General features: G+C 41.8%; 1 protein-coding gene and 1 long non-coding RNA gene across 3 annotated transcripts in view; both read right to left on the bottom strand.

Annotated features, from left to right (window-relative positions):
* LOC134027720 (uncharacterized) overlaps positions 1-6,847 on the bottom strand; it is a 65,156-nt gene extending 58,309 nt beyond the window's left edge. The window contains exons 1-3 of the long non-coding RNA XR_009931466.1: positions 6,604-6,847; positions 4,041-4,211; positions 3,678-3,802 (exon numbers count right to left, since the gene is read on the bottom strand). This is a non-coding gene — a long non-coding RNA (uncharacterized LOC134027720). The remainder of the gene's footprint in view (positions 1-3,677; positions 3,803-4,040; positions 4,212-6,603) is intronic.
* A 263-nt stretch (positions 6,848-7,110) lies between these two features.
* sall1a (spalt-like transcription factor 1a) lies at positions 7,111-20,192 on the bottom strand. 2 transcript variants are annotated; one of them, XM_062471224.1, is made up of 3 exons: positions 19,332-20,192; positions 9,993-13,435; positions 7,111-8,884 (listed from the first exon to the last, which is right to left on the bottom strand). In XM_062471224.1, exons 1-3 carry the CDS (start codon positions 19,402-19,404, stop codon positions 8,444-8,446), a joined length of 3,957 nt encoding a protein of 1,318 aa, XP_062327208.1. In that variant the 5' UTR covers positions 19,405-20,192; the 3' UTR covers positions 7,111-8,443. The 2 variants fall into 2 exon arrangements, with proteins under 2 accessions (XP_062327208.1, XP_062327209.1); XM_062471225.1 differs by lacking the exon at positions 19,332-20,192 and adding an exon at positions 16,206-16,350.
* Positions 20,193-24,180: the final 3,988 nt, after the last annotated feature.

The raw sequence follows: 24,180 nt of genomic DNA, 5'->3' as shown, positions 1-24,180 counted from the left end.
CCTGTGGTAAAAAGTTGATAAAAAAAAGCAACCGTTAACTCATTTAAAAAATAAAAGAGCCTGTAACACTGCATTTCTGATGCTATACAGGCACACAGTATTGAGAGTTGAGAGAAATCTTCTCCCTGCAGTGCTTGCCTTTGGTAAATGGGTCTAGATCCTGGGATATTGTAAAGCAGTAGGAAGCAGTCCTGTCCAGCAAGTCATGCCTGTGCAGTGTTACCAGGCTGATTGGCTGACTTCAGGCTGTGTGGCCTTTTTACTGGAGGATGAAGGAGCTTTTTCATTTACAGAGAAACAGGAGGTATCGCCTTCCCCCTAGCAGCACGGTTCATTCAGCTCGCCTCACAATGTGTTATTATTGGTTTTGAATTGAAATGTTAATTTTGGGAACTGGGCAACTGTGGCTTGAGAGTTCTACGCTCACTTCTCATTTTTCTGTGTGAGCAGAGTCTGGCTGTCTTGGATGGTGACAGTTAACCCTCAACAGTCTCAAAGAACTTCACCATTTAGACTTAGTTTAGGATTAAAGTTCAACACTGAGGTACAAGGCAAGAGACAACTTTCTGAACCTGAGCTTAACACTCTGAAATCAAGTGCTGTCTTGTGTCTCTGTGTTGTTTTTGGATGCATGGTGCCGTAACAAAACATTCTCAGTGGGGATTCTAAAAATAAATGTCTTACTGACAACACCGTTTTTTCAAATTTTCAACTACTGTGTGTCTAAATCCCTCGGCTGGAAGGTTAATAACAGGCTCCTGGGTCCTGAGTAGTTCCGGTGGAGGAAGAGAATATTCCAGCCCTGCTTAATGTGCAGTCGGCAGGTCAGCCCTGTGCCGCAGAGAGCCTGGGACAAACGGGAGCATCAGCAGGCAAGAGGATGGTGGTGGTGGTGGTTGAGGGGGATCTATATGACGGGAATTAAACAGCATAATCAAATTGTTTGCGCAACCATTTAGCATCTCATTCTCTTGGTTGCCCGGGGGCCAGACTGACCACTGGAGACAAGCTATCCGCAGTTGTAACAAAATAAAGCAATAACTAACAGCGATTAAAGGAATATTGATGGCCTGTGACACACGGCATTCTGAAAAAATGCTATTGGTCAAGTAGCTGCAATGATTAAGTATATGAGGTTCAGTCAATTTAATCTGCTGTTTTCTTATGGATCGATTATTAAGTAAATAGGCCAGGGTCTCAAGGAGTGCTTCTGCGGATAGGCTGATCATTCAGTTTAGTCACGTCATTGACTGTAGCATGACTGAACGAGAATACATTTAAACATGTCTAAAAATCTCTCTTTGTAAGAAAGGAGGTATGCTATTTTAACACAAAACGATAATACAGTATATGTCCCATTCTCAAAGCAATTGGCTCATTAGCAGAGGGGAAAATAATGAGTTTTAAGCCTGTTAAAATCCACTGCCTTTAATTTGACGCAGTGGTAAAGTGAACTGGGTCATTTAGAAGCTTGGCTCTGGGTTGATTTATCAATCATTAACCTGCAGGATCTGGGATATTTCACATTCATCACAGGTGTACAAAACTGACCACGGGGTAGGTGCTAGGTGCACATCCCAACAGTAAAGCACAAACACACACGGATATGCAGCTTCCCACAAACATGGGGCAGTGGGAAGTATTACTAAAGCCCACAAAAAAAAAACATTTTGTGTTATCATTTTCCGAGTGCTTTTTCATACAATTTTCAAAAGGGAACTACACCATTTTACTCACTACTGGTTAGACAACAAGGAACCAAGCCCAGCCAGGACACCGATAATATACAGCTACTGGTGTGCCAAAGATACTGGCATGGTTCCAGAATCCAACCCCAGGTCCACTAGATTCCCAGTGCATGAGACCAAAACCTCCTAGAACACAGAAACCACTGTAGAAAAGATCAGGGCTTTTATCAAAACCCTAAACATTTTCCCACAATCAGTCTCCTAGGCAGAACAAGCCATTACACAGTCATAACATGGCAATGAATATTCATGATCCCGTTCATTAACTTCATCCTAAAGCTAAGGGTTGACTGAGCCTCTGTTCCTGTGAGTTAATACTAAAACTAGTCTACTTCCCCTTTCCTCTGCTAGTCAAACTATGGTCTCAGAGGCCATTCAATCAAACGGCCAGGGGAGGTCTTTATGACAGACACACCGAGTAAATCTCCTCTCAGCTGTTCCCCCGATGCATTAAGTACATACAGGAGTAGGGCTAAAACAAGCAAGGTTTGTTTTCACCCAACTTTAACAGCTCCAGGGGCAGACAGGCGCATCAACTGTCACTGTGTGATGTGGCCAGTGGGGTGAGGGGGGGCTTCACCACAGCACAGGTGCCCTTTTCACTCCCAGGCCAAAAATGACAAATTCAATAAACTCAAGGCATCTAGCTGGAGCGCCTATGGAATCAAACACACCTGACAAAGAGGTTGGAGTCTTCTCAGACAGTCAGACTCCAAAGCTAGGCTGACATTCATTCACACTCCACGGAGGATCACATGCTGTCGATATCTTTTCTTTTAACGTTGATACTGCGCTGTACACATGTAGGATTATAGTTTCCCTGCTAGCCATGCTTCGACAGTGTGAGAAAGAAGAACTGTAAGTCAAGGGTTGTGAGGACTTAAGGTTAGATTGTGATGAGGAAATTTAACCTGGGAGATGACATTAACAGAGAGTGTCCACGAGACTGTGTGTGTCTAAGCCCTCTAGCAGACAGTGCTGGCTTGGGTTACCAACCGTAATTCGGATGGTGAAAGGAACACAATCAGATACTTAATCTCAAAGTTGGTCTCTTAAAAGAGAGAAAGATGATCCGTCTCCATTGGACTGTATAAAACATAGGCAGTCGGTGCATGTGATTCATTTAAAAAAAAAAAGAAACACGCATCATCTAAACACGCACACCAAAAACAACACCACAGGAACTGTTCAACAAAGATCACTTCTCCTCCACAATGACAAAATAGTAGGGATTTTTCTTTTAAAAGACCTGTCTCATACCTGGTTTGAAAGAATACACCCCAGACACTAACTTTTAAATAATTTGCATCACAATGACAAGTAAATGTCCCACTTGCAATAAAGGCCCAGCCTAAACGGCCTCGCAATTTCAGTAGCGATGATAAACAGAGGGGGACACACAGACAGCAGAGGCACTGTGAGTAAGACAAGCCCTTACTGTACGTTCATTAGCATCCCTGAAGGATGGGGGGGGGGACCAGAGCATTGTGGTGGTCCTGCAAGCATGAGTGCCTTATTAAAGAATAGCCAAAGTGCCCCCGGGCTGGCTGGTCGTCCCGGCGAAGCACACACATTAGGGCTCCCACCTGTTAGTCTGCGGAGTCCTTTGGCACAATGGGTCATGAAATGTAATACGGGACTTTGCCTCTCTTTCTCACCACACAAAAGGCAAGGAGCGGATGAACTGCAAGATAAACGACCTTCACTTTTGGATTGTCTCCAGATCACTGTGCCATAAAACAAACCATGCAAATACTATCTTGGAGCCTCCATAAGACCAAAGGGAAAAGTGAAATGGAGAACAGACATGAGGGGAGTAGAAAGTGCTAGGTTGGGTGGATGGATATTTCCTTGAAGGCTTTGATTGGTGTTCTTCGATAACTGGAAGAACGTGGAGGCAGAGAAACCCTGCTCAGTGTTTGTACTCACAATCGGGGCCGCTTGTCTCCCAACCAGCTGTGTACACGCTGTAGACTGTCTCTTCATTTTCCACAGGAAACCAAGCCATGAGAACCGCAGGAAGAGAAGGGTAGGGATGGCAGAAACTGTGTGTGCTGGGGGGGGGGGGTTAGAGAGAGAGAGAGATTGAGTGAAAGAGAGAAGCTTAAACAAAGAAGCACTATATGTAGCTGACGTGACGATATCACCCCACGGTCAGCGCCCCTCTGAGGTGACACCAGGCGACCCTTCAATGGCCCTCCGTACGGTAGCCCTGTTACCTGGGAGTGACATGTGGTATGTTGTGGTGCAGGTGTGGCCGTGTATGTCCCGGGACAGTGGAGCATGGATCACCATTGTTCTCAGCAGGGCTTTGATCTCCCGCCAGCAGGCCGGAGCCTCAGCAGGGAGTCCAGGCCCCAGGCGAGGGTTTGTATCGACTCAGGAGAACTGACAGCCCAGCACTGGACTCAGAAAGAGAGGTCTGTAGAGCCTCATCCAAACATCCCTTGGAACCTAGAGACTCTACATAGAGAAGATAAAAAAAAAAAAAAGAAAGACTTTGATGCTTCGGATACCTGCAGTTTGTACATTGAGAAAAAATGATAAGATACAATCAATGATGTGCATGATGAATAGGCATGTCTAACATTAAAGTCAAACTCCTTAACTGAGAACTACCATCCTCACTACAGCGTCTTAGACATAAAGACCATTAAACCATTTAGGTCCATTAAACATGAGCACTAAAACATTGTGGAAATGCAGTCAAACTGAAATCAATACTATGGTGCGACATGTAAATCTACAGCTACATCACTCTCAGAATGAATAAGGACTAATAACAAAATAATCACAAGTAAACATGAATACGTAATGTTTGGTATTTGTGTGTGTGAGTACATGCGTGTGTGTGCGATAGAGAGAAAGAGAGGTGGGGGGGGGGTCTGTATTTAAATTTGAACTAGTAGACAGGTAAAATTAAAATCAAAATATTTAGTTTTGTGACGTATGATGTTTGAAGCACAGTAGACCAACCTACAGCTACAGTGCTCTAAGATTTTATGCCAATGCACCTTGTTTGTGCATTGTCAGAGTTAGGATCGTCACAAACCATAACTCACCCCATGAAATCATTTTGATTTTAATTCAAAAATTGTCCATGGTAGGTTTGTTCTGAATCTAGTATTCAGCAAGTGATTGGTTGTGATACGGCAGAAATGTTAGCAAAATAAAATGTCATGGGATTTTGAATGGACATGCCGACCAAACAATAACTATAATAACCATAGTTATATAGCCCTGACGTGTCCATAATGGATGGATAAAATCAGACTCTGACACATGAAGCATGACAGCAAGCTGGGCAGATGGGGGCATCTCCTCTCAGAATGGAACGATTGTGTTTCACTCTTCTCTTCCTGTGGTGCACTGTGTTGGGGAGCCAAGCTACACTACTGGGAGGCACACTGGAAGAGATCAATTCTACACATTCCTGCCACCTGAGATTCAAGTGTTTCTGTGATACTGCACAGCTCAATCAATACCTAGCCAAAATGTGGGCTGCCCGGGGAGGTGGGGGAGACCCTTACACATCATTGGGATCACTCTTTGAGGGTTTGTTACACAACGAAAAGCATGTGTTCCTTAGTGATGTCTTATTGTACCGTCTCTCTCTCCCCTGTTTTATTACATAAGAGGAGCTGCTCCACATCCTTGTCTTTTTATGATTTTCCATATACTCCACCAGTCAGCAATGGAGTCCATGTTTGTTAAATGTATACAATTTTGTCATTTTTTACAATCAGAAGGTGCCAAGTATAAAATAAAATATGTTTATATTTTATGGGTTTATGCCATTGTCTAGAGGGAATTTAGAGATTGCAGAAGTTTTTCTACTTTTAGAACAGGTTTTAGAGGTAAAAAAAAAAAAATGTAATTGGTAATAGGCTATAGGCTAAAGTCTGGTGTGTGTTTCTTAAAATGAATTGACCAGTTGGCTTGGGATAACGCCTATTGTCATTAAAAAAAGAACTGAGCGCGTTATGATTTTTCATTGCAGCTATTGACACTTGAATACTGTGACAAGATGTGCGTGGAGTGGACAACCGCAATATTATTTAAAATGTCAAAACAAAACATACAAAGCACGACGAAGTAGACCTAAGTCGCTTTCTTTACTAAGACAAATTGCTAATTAAATCACGTTGTTATAAGATCCGAGCATTTTTGTCTTTCTTTAAGTCAATAAACAGTGGATGGAGTCAGGTATTCAACTCTGTAATAAAAGAATCCGGAAGCTGATGCGCTGTGCAAACAAAGCTCGAGGGGCCAGATGTGACAGTCAAAGGAAAAACCGGCACTGGGCGGGGTTGTCTTCGTGTTGGTCCCAAACCCTTTGCAAGGATCATTTAGTATCGAGATCTTGTAAATATTGTGGAATTTAGCCAGCTATAAAATACAAGGAGGGGAAGAGAGCGAGCGAGGAAAAGGATGCGGGGCTCAAATGAACAGATCCTGTATTGCAGGATGTGCAATGGTGTGGTAAATTAAATGCAGCTGTTGAAATAAAAAGGAAAAAATATAACTCTGAATTTAATGAAACCAAATTCCTCTAAATCGATCAACCATTTTTTTCAGTTGTCTTCACACTGGTTGGTTGTCTCAGAGTTTTTTGCTATTGTTTTGTGTGCCAGTGAGAAAAGGCTGAGACCTATTTTGTGTGATATTTTACTTAATTGATTTACCCAACATTGGTAGGCTGTGCGTTTACGTGCATGAGTTCATAGGCTTAATTAAAAAATATGTTTTCAATCAAATTAATAATATAGCCTACTAGCCTGGAACCACACTGCAAACCGTAGGCCTATGCTAGATTCATGTTGGCCAGCGTAAAAGAGAAGCCTAATTTTCTTACCATGTGTTTCTACTTGTAGATTGGTGGCACATGGATTAAAATTTACAATGAATGACAGGGTGAGTAACCCAGATTGACGAGTCTTCTAAATCCTTCCCATCAACCTCCCGGAAGACAGAGGACTTCTGGCCGGTCGATTGTTAATTAACGATTCCAGAAGACTGACAACAGCAGGAATGATGAATTTAGAAAATGCGTATTCTGCTATGCTATTTTTCATGGACGATCAAAACAAGTCAGAGGTTGTCAATTTACTTCCGGTTGATTCCGCAAAATAATTAGCCTACATAAAATATAGGCTATAGTGACAGTTGTGAGCTGTTAGGCTACTTTATATGGCCACTAGCCTTTCCGCGATCAGCAAACATAATATTATCAAAACCATAGTTTAACCACTTTTCATGTTTAAAGCGACACATATGAATAAAATAAGTAATTAGGGCTAATCAATCATTGAATTTGAAAATAAATTGCCCACACACAAATGAGAAAAAGAGAGAATAAATACACAAAAACACACACAATGTTTCTTTTGGAAAACTGATGTATTTGATTATTAGAGTAAAGAATTACAGTATCTTAGTTGTTAGTAAGTATTAAAGTGTAGAGAAACTGGACCCATAAAGATCTTCCAACTTTCCAAGAAAGTGCATGTAACAGTCCGAAGGTTTGTCAAACCTATATATATATATTTATAAAAACACTATCATTTGTCCCCTGGCCAAGATGGACTTTGTCTTGTGAGCTATATGTACATTTTGTTGTGATGGAATTTGTAGTTCCCCATCTGACATTATTTACAGACGCTTCAACACATATTTGCACTTGATGTCAACGAGGATGCTAGAACATAGCAGCAATGTGGAAATCCAGCGGAGGAATTAGCCTACAGGAGAATCACACCCATACGATTAGCTTTCTCAGTTAAAACCAGGATGTGGGCTTCTCAGAATGACGATATTCCCCAAACAACTGTCTGTTGACTTTATAACAAAAGAAAAACGAAACGAGAAGGATGAAGGAAAAAGGAACTATGGAAGTCAAAGAAAAGTAAAAGGAAGCCTACACTACATCGAACAACAGAAACAAAACAGATTAACTCTTAGAAGTAACACTTGAAATGCAGCAGTTGTATGTTTTTTTCCTTAAATAAAGTTAAATTGGGGTTGATAAAAGAGGGGCTTTTATATTTTCATATTGTAGTCCCTTGCCTGAAAAATCTTTTTTTCTTTTTTCTTTTTCTTGGGGAACGTTAATACACAGCTGTTAGACCATCTATTATAGATCAGTGTACACTATTTACAGCCATTCTGTTTTGTTTATTACAGATCTAATGCATCACATGAACATCAACAGTTTTGTTATACCTATACACAGAAAATAACTTAATGCCAAGGTAAAGTTATCTACCCAGATATGCTAAATTTTAAAAGCACATTTTAAGCACTCATACATACTCATTCTGGCTGAAGAACAGAAAATGAAACTAACTGTTAATGCTTCCACTTGGTTCCGAGCAAGGTTATAATCACTAATAAATAAGCTCCTTAAAACTATAACAGGTTGTACATTGTACAAAAAAGCAAGTTTTCTTCACACTTGTGTTCGTAAAGTTTCAATGGCAAGCCAAAGCAGTACATTTTTTGTCTTTGTCTTGTTCTCTTCCCTGTGTGTGTGTGTGTGTGTGTGTGTGTGTGTGTGTGTGTGTGTGTGTGTGTGTGTGTGTGTGTGTGTGTGTGTGTGTGTGTGTGTGTGTGTGTGTGTGTGTGTCTAAATATGTATGCATGAACAATATTTGTGTGTGTGAGTTGGTCTGTCTGTCTGATTAAGGAGAAACATTCTAGTTGGTAGCAATCTCTTTGTTGTCCTCCATAAAACGTGTGAATCGGAAGTGGGTCCCATTCTCTGTGTTGGCCATTTTCTCCAGGCCAGCCAGAGCGGCATTGGGTTCTGTACTGTGCATCCTGTCCAGGCTGCCTGTGAGGCCTCCCACAGGCGAGCTGCCGCCGTTCCCCAGACTGCCAGACAGGGAAGGGAGGCCTCCATTCTGTATGACAGAGATCTCATTGGTCTTCATTGCCAAGCCGTTGGAGAAGGCTGCTGCATACTGGTTCCAGAAACTGGACGGGTCTCCGTTTCCTGCCCTCGACGCCATGTCCTTCTGGAAGATTTCAGGGAATTTGATGGGATTGGTGCCCAGGAAGGCCATGGGGCCGTCGACAGAGAGCCTGCGGCCACGTCTGGCAGGGGCGCTGTTCCACATGTGTGTGCCCATGTGAACCTGAACACAAACACAAGAGGAAGAAAAAGAGCTGAAAATTAGCGATGTTTACAAACTTGGCCTCAACGGCATCACATAAGAGATGATGCAATGGAAAAAAGGAAAATAATAAAATAGTTTTGCACCCTGGGTGTTGTAGTAAAGGTGCTTGTGTTGTGAGTGCTATAGGCATGGTGAAAGCATCTAATTTTGGCAGGAATTGTATATACATGTCACCAGAGAACCCCTGTGCCTTGGCTCAAATTGCTCTGTCCACTTTCATTTAACTGGCCTGTATTACACCTGACATTCACCTCTGCTCTGCCCTTTGCTGGTTTTCCACACCAGCCTGTAAAAGAGCTTCACAATGTTATCGAATTATTTCAACCAATGGAAGGATATACAAATAGTCTGAGCTACATTTGAAGTAAACTAATTCAGGGTAGAGAAATAGGAATGTATTTTCTGCATTATGGTGAGTTTTGTTAATAGAAAGACAACACATTATATATGTATTATATATTTGTATATGGACAAAATAAAATACTTTAAAAGCTTATTCCCACAAACCAAAATAAATACTACAGATCACACTAGAAAGTACAGTTTTAACTAAAAGTGCTGATTTGTTATAGTAATGTTAAATATTTGGTTCACAGGCCTTCCGAAATATAACATGTTGGATTTGCATCTCAGACAAGTGGTGTGATTCCATTTGTCCACATAAAGCCCTCCAGTTCCTGTTTATCTCTGAGCAGGGCCTTTTTCCTAATGATCAAAGGCAACAGTACGTTTTTCACAGGATAACGTCTGGAAAACTACAGACTCTGCTGCAGCTGAGGATGGTTGCCTCTGGTAACTGTAGTTAATGCTGTTAACTGAACCATTCCCAGCTGTGCTCTGCTGATCACATTCTCAGGTTTCTACCCAATAATCATATTAATGGGGTGATTCAACCTTTCCGCCAAGGTACCCTTTTCTCAGTAAACTGTTTCTTTCATCAAAATTACCAACTCTTAGTGTCACTGACACAAATTTGCAGCTCAAAATTGAAGACTAACTTTAGAATGGTTTTGAGGCTTTCTCTTTGTTCACACGCATACACGCAGTGCAAACAATTTATAAGTACCTTGAGATTTCCTTTGGTGGTGAAAGCTCGGCCACAGATGGTACAAGCAAAAGGCTTTTCTCCAGTGTGGGTCCTCTCATGGATCTGCAACGCACTGGAGGAGGAGAACGTCTTCCCACAGGTGTTGCAGTAGTGCTGCTTGGGTGTCCTACGAGGGGGGGCGGCTGAGAGCACAGGAGATGTGGAGGCCGAAGATGTGACCAAGCCAGGAGGCATGCTGTCCTTGCAATCTTGGTGGAGGCCATGGAGAAAGCCATTGACCTCTGACTTTATCATGGAGGACAAGGAGCCCATGGAGAGCAGGGAGGGGGTGGGGCTGGAGGACAGGCAGGTGTTCGAAGGCTCAAAGAGCTGGGAGGGTAGGTCTCTCATCTGGTGGGTGAGCATGTGTTGCTTGAGGTTTCCCTTGGTGGAGAAGCCCCGGTTACAGGCTGTGCAAATGAACGGTCTCTCTTTGGTATGGCTTCGGTAGTGAATGTCCAAGGCACTCTGACAAGCAAACGTCTTCCCACAGATGTCACAGGCCGTGTTCTTGAAGGTGCTGCGCTCACGGAAGGGGAACAGCATGCCCAGGGGATCCTTAGAAGGGTTGACCGATGTCAGATCCAGCGCTCCGATGCTGGAGGGGTGCGAGTGCATGAGGTTTGCACTGATCTGCTCCAGGGACATGGCCCTATGGTTTCTCTCATCTAAGCTGGGGGATTTTCGCTGATGTGGCTGCCCACTGGTGGGAGATGGTGCATGCATGGAAGAGGTAGATTCAGAAACAGCTGGACTTCCAACACTTTGGCTCTCGTTGTCCCCCCCCATGGAAGAGTCGTCGTTGGTGAAGCAATCCCCTTCCATCATGCCATTCCCCATGGCCTTCATTCTACTGGCATGGAGCTCCTCCATCAGCCGTTGATGGGCATTCATTTGGGAGTTTTGTTGGGTGTTGTTCTCCTGTCCATCCTGGCCATATGTGTCATGTGGTGTGGGAGAGTTACCAAGACTGTCCTGATGGGCGTCAGCCGATCTGGGGGTGTCTGGAACGCTGCTATCTGGGCAGTCCTCCAACCCCTCCATCCCTTCCATGTCGTCGTCGTCAGAAAAATTGTCCAGGTCATCAAAGTTTCTCTCATCGAATGACCCTGTGTCAGAGCCCATGGACTCAGGGTAGCTGTCAGGCAGTGGGGTGTTGGGGATCTGTCCCCCCATGTGCATTCGGATGTGTTGCTGGAGAACCACCGCATTGGTGAACTTTTTCTGGCAGATGGGACAAGAGTGCTGGACCCTAAGTGGTGGCATGGCCCGATGGACGCTGTAGTGAGTCTTGAGGTTTCCCTTCGTGGTGAAAGCTCGACCACACACTTTGCATTTGAAAGGCCTCTCTCCAGTGTGAGTGCGGTAATGCATTTTCAGAGCACTCTGGCAGCTGAGTATTCGGTGACAGATGACACATTCGTTTGGGTCTGTCACTTTCCTGTCAATGTTTTCCACGAGCTGCTGCAGCTTGGAGGTCTCAGAGCCCTGGAGGGGATCTAGGAGGCCCCCAAAGGGGAACTTAGCCCTAAACTGCTCGGACATGAGGGGCATGAGAGGGTTTGTCATCATGGGAGGGCTATTAGATGTTGTATACTCAGCATTGCTGTCAGAGGCAGACCTCACATGTTTCAAAAAGCTTGAGGAGTGGCTGCCCTCTTCAGTTTTCCCGTTTGAGGTAGGCAGGGTTGCTCCTTCACCTTCTTCAGACACGCCATCGTTGATTTTCATTGACAGCTCGGCGGTACCTGAGTCACTCTTAGCTGAGCTTGGGGGGCTGGTTATAGCTACAGAATTATCCTCTTTTTTGATGAAAGACGGCAGGTTGGGCATGGTGGGTGGGAGGAGCATGCCTACTGACGACGGCAGAGTGGAAAGTACCGGTTTGCTGTCTAGCCAGCTTGTGACAGGTTTCTCAGGTGGCATTGACATGCCATATGGAATGCCAGTGCTGGTCGGAATATTATCTAAATGCTCTGGAACAGGGTATGGGTTCATCTGAATGTGTGGATACTTCTCTTTATGACGTTGGAAATGGACCTTTAGGTTGCCACGGGTGGAGAAGCGGTTTCCACAGATGTTACACTTATACGGCCTCTCACCAGTGTGAGAACGCAGGTGGATCTGCAAGGCACTGTCACTCCCAAACACCTTGGCACAAAACCTGCACTTATGCTTGAAGAAAGCCTCCTCTGAGTTGCTCTTGGTTTCAAATGAAGTGACGTTTGGGGGCTTGCCTTTCCTCTGGGCCAGGGCAGCTAGAGAGTTAAGGTCCTCCACTGTGGTACCAACACTGGGCAGAGAGTTGGAGAACGGTGGGTTGCCAGTTGGGGGCTGAGGTAGAAGTGGATTTGTTGCAGAGTTCAACAGGCTACCTATCCCAAAGGCTGGTGTGGATGACTTAGCTAGTGAAGAGTTGGTGAATTGAGAGTGGAGGCTGCCCGTGTGGCCTGGCCTCTTGTCAGATGACTGGGCATTGACTGCTGACGGCCCCAGTGTGCTAATGCTCTGAGATGATTCACTGCTGCTGGGGTTGGGCTGAGGTAGCTGCGCCGCTGCAGCCAGCTGCTTCAGGCTGCTGATGCTGGCTGACTGACTAGCGAGGCTCTGTGCTAGGCCTGCGGCTGCAGCCAGCTGCTGGGAGAGATGGGAGCTTAGTGTGGTCAGTGGGCTGGCAGAGGGTCCCAACTTGCCTGGAGTAGTGCTGGGGGGCACCTGCATTTCTGGGGACTGAGAAGCCAGGAGCAATATCTGGTGGCGGATCTGTTCAATGAGCTGCAGTTGGTGGATCTGTTGTTGTTGGAGGGCCAGTAGCTGCTCCATCAGGGCTGGCACAGCCACCCTCGGTCCTGCTGGTCCAGATGGGCGCGTCTCCTGGGAAAACTGGGCCACAGCCACTTTGGTGCTCTGCAAGTTTTCAATGATGACGTTGCTGTTGATCATGGAGAAGTTTCCCAGTTCTGTCAGGTTTCCAAGCTGAGGTAGAGGGGCAGAGATGGCAGAAGTGCCCATTGTGGGTCCAGAGCTTCCCCTGCCTGTGTTTATAGGACTGCTACCCTCCACATGTCTGTTTCCATCTTCATGACCATTGGTGATCCCAGATACGTCCAGGTCCATAGATTCTTCTTTGTCGAGAGTGTTTTGCTCCAAAAGGTCGCTGCAGTCAGCTTGATCAGTGTTATTAATCGTATCATTCATCTGCTCATCAGGATTATTGGGAGGGGAGCCAGGCGAGAAGGTTCCGGAGGGAGAGGCGGGAGAGGCGGGATTTTCATTCACTATCAGAACTAATTGATTCTTAGTGCAATTCTTCTGGTGTTGTTCAAGATCTGATAGTTCAAAGAACTCAGCGCAACATCTGTTACAGACGTGGGCATCTGACTCCTTACAGGGGGGGTCTTCTGAGCACGGCTCTGTGTCCCCTGAAAAACAAGGTGGGGGAGGAGGGGGGGAGTGACAGAGGATTAGTGATTAGAAATGTTTTGCAGCCGAAGAAGCAGCTTTATCTATTCAAATGCCTTTGTTGTTAATCTTAAATTAATCAGTTTTACACTTATCCCCTTGATGTGTTCACAAATACAACCATCAAAAAGTAACAGTAAACCTACAAAAAACGAGAAAAAGCCCCCTTTAGAGGGGTAGCATGAAAAACAGGATGAGGCAAGAAACTAAATCAATAGTACTGCTCAAATATTGCTTAAAAGTGATCTTTGAAGGTGCACATCTGGGTTTCATCAATCCAACAAGAGGTAATCATTGTTATCAGATAATCCATCAAAATATAGAATACCCTGGACTGAGGACATTGGGGCTTAATGAAATTTCATAGAGAAGCATTGATTTCCAATATTTCATACTCCTGAATGTCTACTTGTCCACTAAGCGCAAATCAACCATTTGAAGGTCTTATTAGACTTTCAATTTACTGTCAACTTAGCTCATTTTCAACCAACTACAGCCATCTTGGACAGGTTATCCCTGTCACTAAACTAATTTGTATCCAGTCAGGCTGCTATCAGGGTCTTACGTGACCACAGCCTTTGGTATCCACATTGTTCTCCGCATTCGGACACAACACAGGGACAACCAAGACATGTTAAAATCATTTGTATTTTCTTAATAGTTTCATGACAAACACAAAGGTATATAAAACAAATTAAGATTGAACTAAAGATTTTATTCATTTAAATATGACTACTGATTTCATTTACTCTTGAACTATAGTGTCCCTACCAAACTACAGACGTATAAAATATATACAACGTATGTGTAGAGTTAACACTACAAAATACATGTTTAAATGTTCAATCGTTATTTGTCAGTAAATGTTTTCTACTGAAAATTTTAATATTTTAAATAATCCAGAAAGTATTTTGAATAGGAACTATGAAAAGTTTCAACAACAATACAACATCATGCAACAAGCCACACAAAAAAAGCCACACAAAAAAACTAAACACAAGCCCAGAGAACAAGTTTCCCACCAAAATTAGAATTAGAAACCAGAATACATTTAATCTCATTTTTAAAATGTTCATAGAAACTGGTTTTGGTTTTTCATTTTAATAAAAACAGGAACAGTGAAAAGAAAAAGGCGAGGCTACACCCCTGCCCTCTTGGGCCACTGCTGTGCTCCAGACTTTTCTCATTCTCTTTCCCTTTGTCACACCAAATTCTTGCTGTTTAACATACAAGTTGATTTACAAATTGCAATTCTCTATGAATCCCTTTCATTGTGGCCCTGGCCCTCTACATTTTCATCAGGGCCAAGGATTCATTTGCAAATGAAACCCAGAGGAGTGCAACTCTGCCCCACAGAGCGACAGGATGGCTTCCCATTGTTCACGCAGCATGGGAGCAGTGGGATCGTCGGCACAGCCTGGCCTGCTCATCTTGGCCTACTCAAAGCAGATCCTGTTTAATTCAGGGATTATCTCCCTCAATGTTTCTGTGCTCTTGGACATCAGATAACGCAAAGTTACCATGACAGTAAACCCTAGCCTCACACCACCAAAACCATGCAAACGCAAAGACTAAACTTTAATGATAACTTTTTATATTAACCGGACCCCCAGTAAAGCGTTGGTAATGAGAAATGTGTTTGATTTACATTGTGAGAAATGTTTAGGTTAAATGAAAACCTTTTTGCTCTGTCTCGGATGATCATGTAGACAAACTAGAGTGGATTTCAGGGAGGTAACACATCACAACACAATGCCCCGCATACATTGCTGAATCAATCAAATACAAAAGTGACCAAAGATGAGAGACATCGTAAAGTCAACTGTGTTTCAAACTGAAAATAAAGTGTTTTACTCTCAAACATGAGGGAGAATAATAACAAACTTGAAGACATGATGTTGCAATATTAAAGTAACTAATATTAGCTACTAAAACAATGTCTACCCTTTGACTTAAACTGCCATACATATTGCCCCTGAATAAGTCAAAATAAAAATAAACAAATATTTATAAATCAGTTCTAATAATAAAAAAAAATACTAGCACTGGTCAAACACTATCCTCCCTCAATGTCTTAAATGCTTTCCTAAATTATATAGAGTATCTGCCTGAACTGTTTGATGTTTTTAGATTATACCACATATGAGTTATAATTACAGAGTGTCAGACGAATAACGTGGCTATTTAAATATAAATGTGTTACTTATCCCCCATGACATTTGGTTAAATTTAATGTGATGCATTTCACACCATTCCTTCTTCACCACTTCGCCATGATATAACAAATGTTGGAAAAGTCAAGTCACCCATAAAGATTAATATTTTTTCTAAACTGTACACCCTGTACACGACTCTATCACATGTGCTCCTCACATTATTTTCTACATAAGATTTTTACTCTAAAATGCAATAGCACGGATATATCTTCATGACTTGAAAAATAAATGACAAGTCTAATGATTTAATCACACAGAGGAGGCAGATGCTAACTAATGATCTCAAAATGACAAATGATAAATGCTGAACTGGAAGAAAAACACATTGAAATATTAATTCTGGGTGAGAGTAGTGCCTCAGAGAACTTTTTGCTAGGTAGAAACACATCGAAGGCCCATAAAATAGACAAAAACACCTTATTACAGAGCCAGAAAAAAGAGGGACAGCGGTGTGAGTATACAAGACAGAAACAAAGATTAGCAGAAAAGTTTACAGAGAGCTTGGAGTTCCTACGTTGCTTTGCAGGACCGCTCGGAACCTCTTGACACTTGTGACTTCAGGAGGGTGTCTGTGTGAGCTCACCTCCTCTCCAGTCCTTAAAAGCAGGACTCTGAGGAAACATCCCACTGAACACTAGATGGGGTTCCACTAAAGCTACCGTTTCCAGAACAAGACTGGAGACTTAGCGTCTCTGCCCTGGTGACATGTATAAGCTTAAGGGGAGGGAGGGAAAAAGCAAGCAAGTCCTTCAGGCAACATCTAGACCTCCACTATATAAACATTGGCAAAATGACAAGTAACTGAATCTCTCTTGTTTGCTGGGTACAACAGTGCAAAGGGGGCCGCCCTGCCAATCTCCCTCTGGGGGGGCCACTCTAGAGGGGTGAAAGGGGATGGCGGCCACATTGATAAACCCCCCCACACACACTCAAATAAAGTGCAGGGTCCCTGCTAGGCCGCCTGTGGCTCTGATCACCGGGGTCAATGACGAGGTACAGGAGAACACACTGTGCCCTGAACTCTCATCACCCTCGCACAGAGGGACGCTGGCAAAGGTTAAAACAGCTCAACGTACCACCTTGCACTCACCACCAGGAGAGACAGAGCCCGGGCACTCACAGTCTCACTACCCAGCACCAACTGCCATACACAGCCCTCAAACACTGCAAATGCCTCTCTATTTTCATTTCAATCTGTTCCAAAAATAAACCTCCTGAGGACTATCCACACAGGACCTCTCTTATGAGTACACAGAGAAGACTGATCAACCAATTACATAGGCTAGAGACATACAACTATTACATGTCTCTGACCTACAGTATAATTAAATGTATTGCAGTTTAAGCTCTGCAACAGGAGAAGCGTTCTGGTGGTGTATCGTGCAAGTCAGTAGGTAGCAGTCCGCTGACATGGTTACTACAAGTTACTATTCACTTTTTTTTATTTGAGGGGGAAATGCAGTGAAGCGAAGTGTAATTCTGGTGTTGACGAACTTTTGGATTGATCCAATATTGTTTCAATAAAATCACGCAAATTTGAAACTCCATGTTTCTTATGAACGTTTTTTCGGAGTGACACAGGCCTTTCAAACCGGCAGGATGTGTTTAAGGAGGACCACAGTATTCAGCATGTTGAAAACATCAACTTCCTAGATGTGCAGTGAACAATTTTTAACCAAATCAGGCACGGTGAATATTTTACATGAGCATGGGTCAAATATATTTTAGGACTTAATGTGTAAAACGATAGAAAACAAAATGACATCAATTAAATAATCTGTCGGGTATAAACATTGAACTTTCTCCTCTCACTCAAACACAAACAGTTTTTATAAAACGTACGGGGCCTCTCTCACAATAAAAAGTGCAGTAGCTTAATGCAAAATACCACACATAGGCCCACATGTAGGATAGTTTTCACTGAATTGTTTGATAATTGGAATTACCCGTTTTCTTCATTAGGCAATGGACAAGCGTGTGTTTACGTTTTGAATATAGAAATATAGCAAAAAATCTAATCGCTCATTTTAAGAAAACGGGAAGCGTAAAAGAGCTCTGCGAGTAGGCCTATAGCCCACTTATTAATCCAATTTACAATGAAACGTTGAGGACAGACATGAAGGATTTAAATATGTTACATGGTTACATATAGACAAACCACCATAGCTGAAGGCTATGGTGGTTTGTTGAAAATGTCGCTAAACGTCAAGAGCTTATTCAAATGATCAGGGAACTTAGGCCTAATGTCTGGTCCACAAACAGACATTCCTTTCACTGTTTAGACGACAATCTCCAAACGATGACAAAAGACCAAAACTTGTTTCCATTAAGTAGGCTACATTTCCGAAAATGCTTGTCATATTTTAATCATTTATTCAAAGCACAAGTAAATGGTGTGTTCTGCCTGTTTTCCGGGTAAGGGGTTACATGAGTTCAATAATTAATTGGCTAATATTCAAATACATTATAGCGAGATAACTTTATTTTCTTGGAAACAAACCAATCTACTCTGCAGTGTGTGTGTGTATGTGCGTGCGCGCACGCACGCCTGTTTGTGTGTGTGTGATTGTGTGTATCGAGAGAAGGGGAAAAAGCTCGAGTGCGTGCACGCGCACATACGAGAAACAATTAGACAGTTTCGGAAAGGTTGTAGTTTCATCCAGTGACATATCTGGGTTTAAGACCAAATAAAAAGCCTATATTAAATTATTAAGCTTCTATCACAGTTAAGCACACTCTGAACGATGTCTGTAAGTAACATTATGTGCTGACTTTTTGGGTTACTTTTTGTTCACTATTAGGCTATTACAGATCGGCCTAATTTGAGCATTTTGACAAATCTATAGTTCAGAATACGGTTCATTGCCAAGTAAGTTTTTACATACGAAGAATTTGCTTTGTTTCAACGTTACACACGTCGACGCAAATATCTACAATACAGTTATACTGTATAGGCGATGAAAGATCATAACTCAGAAAACGAAACTTTAGAACTATCACTTTTAAAACCTGAGAAAGGGTATTACAAAAGGTTCGACGCCCAAAGCATCTTGTAGAAACGGTGGAGTCGATTGATAAGAAAAGCAATTCAGAAAACTTGGGCAGTTGTTGTAAGAAACTTGCCAGTCAGAGCGTTTCGGGAATGTGTTGAAGCGAATCACGATTATAATAACATTCTCCAACTTTCTAGCCTACCACATAATACGTTTTCAACAGTGCTTACGAAAATCTATAGTCACTAGACTACTATATCAGCCTATTGACAATATAGGCTATTGTGGAACTTAAACCTAAATCGTAACCTAACCTGTTTTAGTGGTAGGAAATGATGGTAAATGTTTCTTATGTCATCTTAGTAGCCTGGTCTGACTATAAACAATCAGGACAAAAAGTTTCACCATAGTCATTGCCTAATATAGCCAAACCACAAGAGAGTGTATATCGCAAATTGATATCGATCTGTAAGTCACATTTCACAACTAGATCACAAATAGGACCGTTTTTCATATGTATCTTAAGTAGAAAAGTAAGTTATAGTAGGTTAGTATAAGTTGCCTTTAAAGGAGATAACGCTCCTCTTCTTTGAAAAGCATGGTTGATAAAGAGAGGACGGTCATATTCGCTCTAGGCTCGGACTTACCATTGTGTTCGGATAAGGCCAGATGAGGGTCCGATTGGAAATGTTGCGGCTTCGCTTGTTTCCTCCGCGACATGCTGGCTCACACATCAGCCAGGAAAGAATAAAAAATTACTAAAAAATCAGCTCAAAATTACGGAAATCGAGCCCATCCACCGCGCATGTGCCCTGTTATGATTATCAATAATGCTCTGCGATTAATCATACGGTGGTTCTTTGAAAGGCGATTGGCACCTCGCCAGCCCCCTATTCAAATGAAGTCTCTTTAATCAATTAGCTCCTGATTTGCTGGGGACTCTTGTCTCTCTCTCAGCTCCCACCCAATGAGTTGATCCGTGTGGAAGAAAGGCTGGGTTTCCAAACTCCCTTTAGATACAATTTAACCCTTCTTAGCAACCAGCTGGTAGCCACCTAAAGCTTATCTTGGCTACTACTGGAATGTCAGTCTTGAGTCCATGCGTAGAACCGTATCTTTCCTATTGATCAAGTAGCAATCAAGCCGATCAGTTTAATATAAAGTCAAACTGAAGAGGCTTTCACGGCGGAGTCGCACTATTTACACAAGTAGACTATCTTTCCACAACTCGGGTCGCTGTTGCTCTGCATAGCCTCCTTTTAGATTTGCATGAGGATCGTTGAAATTCACATCTTGTATGTTGAACACCGATACTCGTTAAAGCTTCAAGCAAGCCAGCAGCGCAAAAAAATCGGTTCGAGAAAAGGAGCTTCGTGCGTAATGGCACTGTCAGTTTCGGAAGTCCACAATATGTATTGAATATCCAGATCAGATTAATTTGATTATTACCGAACAAGGTTACTGACACGTTTTCATCACACACTGCATTCCGCGAACAAACAAACTTTAAGGGCCCATGTAGGACTGTGAGAAATTTTGAGCCCTGCCCATCTATGATGTGATTGGTCACTGGGCTATTCTATCATAGGCGTTTGGAGGTGTAATCTCTCTCTCTCTCTCTCTCTCTCTCTCTCTCTCTCTCTCTCTCTCTCTCTCTCTCTCTCTCTCTCTCTCTCTCTCTCTCTCTCTCTCTCTCTCTCTCTCTCTCTCACACACACACACACACACACTCTCTCTCTCTCTCTCACACACACACACAAACACACAGAGGCGGCGAGCGAGGTTGAGCGCCAGAGTGTGAGCAAACGGACGCTACAGTAAAGTGCGTATAGTTCTGTTCTGAATGTCTCTTGTAGTTAGCCGGTGAACAACTGACTTTAACGTACTCTACATAAATAGGCATTTTAATCAGCTTAAAGTAAGTGTTCTTAAGGTAGAGACAATTAACACAGTAAGTTGTTTTCATACGATGCTTATCAGCAATACTCGTTTTCATAAAAACTTTTTTCAGCGAAAAAATATGTTCTCTTACAGATAGGCACCGAAACTCGTTAATGTCACTAAGTATTGTTGAAAGGCACATATGATACAATTATTGTTATTCATTCAGTTCATTTATGGTGCATTTTGTTTACTAAATAATCTAATTCGGTTTTCTGCAGACACGGCAAGAGAGTGTCTCATAAGAATACTAAGAATACGAATAAGAATAATATGAAAACTTTCCCATCATAAATGAAAAATAGCCTAACAATAATAAAAATCATAATTTTGAATCTTATATATCTATGGATAATAAGTCATTAGAGGATGAAAGAGTGGATCTTCATCCTTGGGAATGTTTCAAGGAGCAAGAGATCCCATAGGAGCTTCAGCTGTGCGCTGCGTCTGGTAGATTTATTACGTGGAAAAGATAAACGAAGCTATCAGTCGGGGTGATTTTGAGAAATGAAGATAATAATGTTACTATAGGTGATGTCTAGGATGCCATTATTTTTCACTGAATATTTAAAGAGCAGCTGCAGGCTAGATGGATCTAGCCCTTTCTAGTGTCAGCTATCTTTTAGGACAACTAGTATTTACTTATTAATGACCAAAATATATATATATATATATATATATATTTATTTCTGACAGGAAAAATACATGAAATACTTCATTTGGGGTGAAACTGATGTATCAATGCAGAGCATCAATAATGCAAACTCTTATTTAAATACCAATTGAAGTATTATGCTTTTCTAATAATTGTGTAAAATAATGATTTGGCAATGTCATTTACAGTAAAATTCTGTAACTGTACCACAAACTGTACAGTTTTCAATTCAACACAAATGGGGACACACAGTCACAACAGCAGTTAAAGACGTGTGTGTCTTCCTGCAATATGGGGTCATTAGCTGGAAATGGTTGAAAATCATATCCGTGATGAATCTAAAAGGACGAGCGAAAAGGTCTGCAATATTGTAATGTCCCGGGCGGGAAAATCAATGGTCAGTTAATTGATGTGAGTGTTGGTGTGAGATTGTAAACAGGGTGATTTGCAGCCCAGCCCAGCGAGAGACATTTTAAATGAGATTCACTCCAGACGGTCAGACAACGGTGTAAACAGTCATGGATAGAACGACACAAACTGCCCACGTTTTAATGGATAAAAAAAGATTATATCTAAGACAAGACAGTGGTGTAAGTAACTGAAAGTTGTGAGATACAAATATCCTCCAATGTGAGATGAAGTTTAATGAGAGCACACATGTTCAGATCTTTATTGTAAAATTGGAGTAACAATTTAAAGGAATTACATTTTGGGTGAATAATGAAATATTTGAATAATTAGAACTGAAAACCTAAGCAAACGTAATCGCAATTGTAAACAGATTGTAGTATCTGTTTCTCTGTGTGTTTAGTTATTTTGATAGATAAGATTCTTGCTGTGAGGAAAGTGACAGAAGCTGCATCTTGCGCACGCTCACAGTGCGCCCACACCAGCTCGCGCATAATCGATACGGAGCACATAAGCGAGGGAGCTGCGTGGGGTCATCAGTCACTATTATCACTGACGTCCGATCATTGATCATTGCTCAGAAACACAGAACGTTTGACCGCATAATTGAATAGCATAAACATTATGGGCAACTGCGAGACCTGTGTTAGATCACCTTTGTGAGTATATCCATGCTCCATACAGTAGAGAGAGGTATTTTGTGTAACATGCATTCAACATGTAGCCAATTCTTCCAATGTCCGTTTCTAAAAACAATTCCAAAAGAATTGCAGCTAGTTAAACTAGGTCATTTGCACTACCGGGAGAACGGGACTTGAAATAGGAATCTTGAAATAGAAATTAGGACAATTTGAGTTAATTAATGTCATACAAATAGAAACATTTGTGAGTTATATGAGACAAGGATGTTTCTCCGAGTACACACACATAAACTTACCCTGCATTGTAGTCACTAATCTTTTTATCGCCATGATTTACATGATAGCAGTTTGTGGTAGGCGACTATATAAACCTCCGTTTTTTAAATCCAGATTAATTTAATCTAGATTAATTTGTGTACAACACGAATCACAGCGATGCCAAATTAACATCTAAAGAAATCCTTTTCCCTTTGAAAAAAAGGGTTACATTTCGTGAAGAAGATATGGCGAACTTTTACAACATAAATCAAAGACCTAGATTGAATTAAAGTAGTCTATATTGTTTGATCATGATAAAATCGATGACTCGGTATAGACTGCTTATGTTAAGCCATTTCATTGCAATCAGCATCTACATGAATAACAGCGATGGCCTCACTCATGAAGTCTTTGCAGACGTTGTCAGCGGATTAAAAGACTTGATTAAAAGGATTGCACGGTGGCCAGCCTAAGATTTAAAGACACAAACTAATTAATTTTTATGCATTAAATCAACAAATTTAAAAGTAGCCTACACATGTATCAAGGCCTGGTGTCATTTCAAATGATCAAAAATGATAATTTGACAAAAAGGAAGAGTGTTGTTTTTTAAATTGGTAAAGTGACATACAAGTTTGTTTAGTTTTTAGATAAGTCCCTTCTGCAAAGCATTTAATAATCTCTCAAAAAGTATCACAGGCGCTGGCTACAGCTGGAACAGCTGAAGAGTATAGTTGAATTTCAAATGACTAGACTTCTAAAACAAAAAGATTCCCCTAAACATCTGCAGTAGCACGATTCTATTGGGCAGGAATCCCTTTGAAAAATCACCCGCATTAAAATTCAGTACCTGCACCAAGCAGAGAATGGTCTCCATTAATTAAGAGATCAGACCTCTTCTATTGTCCTCTAACAGGCCTTCTACACTCGTCCCAGAGAGTGTGTCTCTCTATTGTTCCCCCTGACAACTTCCCCCAGCATCACTCGATATCAATAGCCTACATTTGTTTTTACATTATCTTAGCTGGAATTACAGCCTCTCCTTTCAACCTGTCTTGTTTGAAGGAAAACAAGAAAACATTAAAAAGTGTCAAATAGACGCAGAAGGTCACTAGTCTCCAACACCCACAGGTACCTTTGCTCTCTCTGTTTCTCTAGTTTTTTGTTTTGAGGTAAGCTGTTATCCAGATACAAGTGCTGAGCTGTGGGCAGATAACTAAGTCGCTGACCAAGACTCTCACAGACACTCACCATGACTGAGGCACAGGATAAAGAACAGAGAGCCAATAGGATGTCTTACATTTACAACCATGACAACTGTGGCAGAGTAGGCCTGGGGGAGTGAGAGCTTGTGACTTCAAAGTGGTTTTTATTGTAAAAGCCTTTTGTTTTATTATTAAAACGAATGCCAAGTGAGAAGTGATTCATTTATACTTATACAGATATTGAGATAGTATTCGGATATTATGTATAATATCTGGGGCAATATATGTTTATTTTTTAATATACAGTTTACATAGCATTTTGTATCACTGTTTTCATTCATTGTGTTCAAATATGGAACACTGACCCTGATACTGAATGAAAAAAGTA

The sequence above is a fragment of the Osmerus eperlanus genome, chromosome 10, assembly GCF_963692335.1.
Source record: "Osmerus eperlanus chromosome 10, fOsmEpe2.1, whole genome shotgun sequence".
Taxonomy (NCBI): Eukaryota; Metazoa; Chordata; class Actinopteri; order Osmeriformes; family Osmeridae; genus Osmerus; species Osmerus eperlanus.
Note: the sequence above shows the minus strand (reverse complement) of the source record. Positions and strands in the feature narration are given on the sequence as shown.

What these genes read in the sequence shown, in the direction of transcription:
- sall1a (XM_062471224.1), bottom strand. Translation starts at nt 19,404, where the DNA reads ATGTCGCGGAGGAAACAAGCGAAGCCGCAACATTTCCAATCGGACCCT. An exon ending in GGCCTTATCCGAACACAATG is followed by an intron (nt 13,436 to 19,331) that starts GTAAGTCCGAGC and finishes CTTGTTTTTCAG; the next exon opens with GGGACACAGAGCCGTGCTCA. An exon ending in CCACCAAAGGAAATCTCAAG is followed by an intron (nt 8,885 to 9,992) that starts GTACTTATAAAT and finishes GTTTGTGTTCAG; the next exon opens with GTTCACATGGGCACACACAT.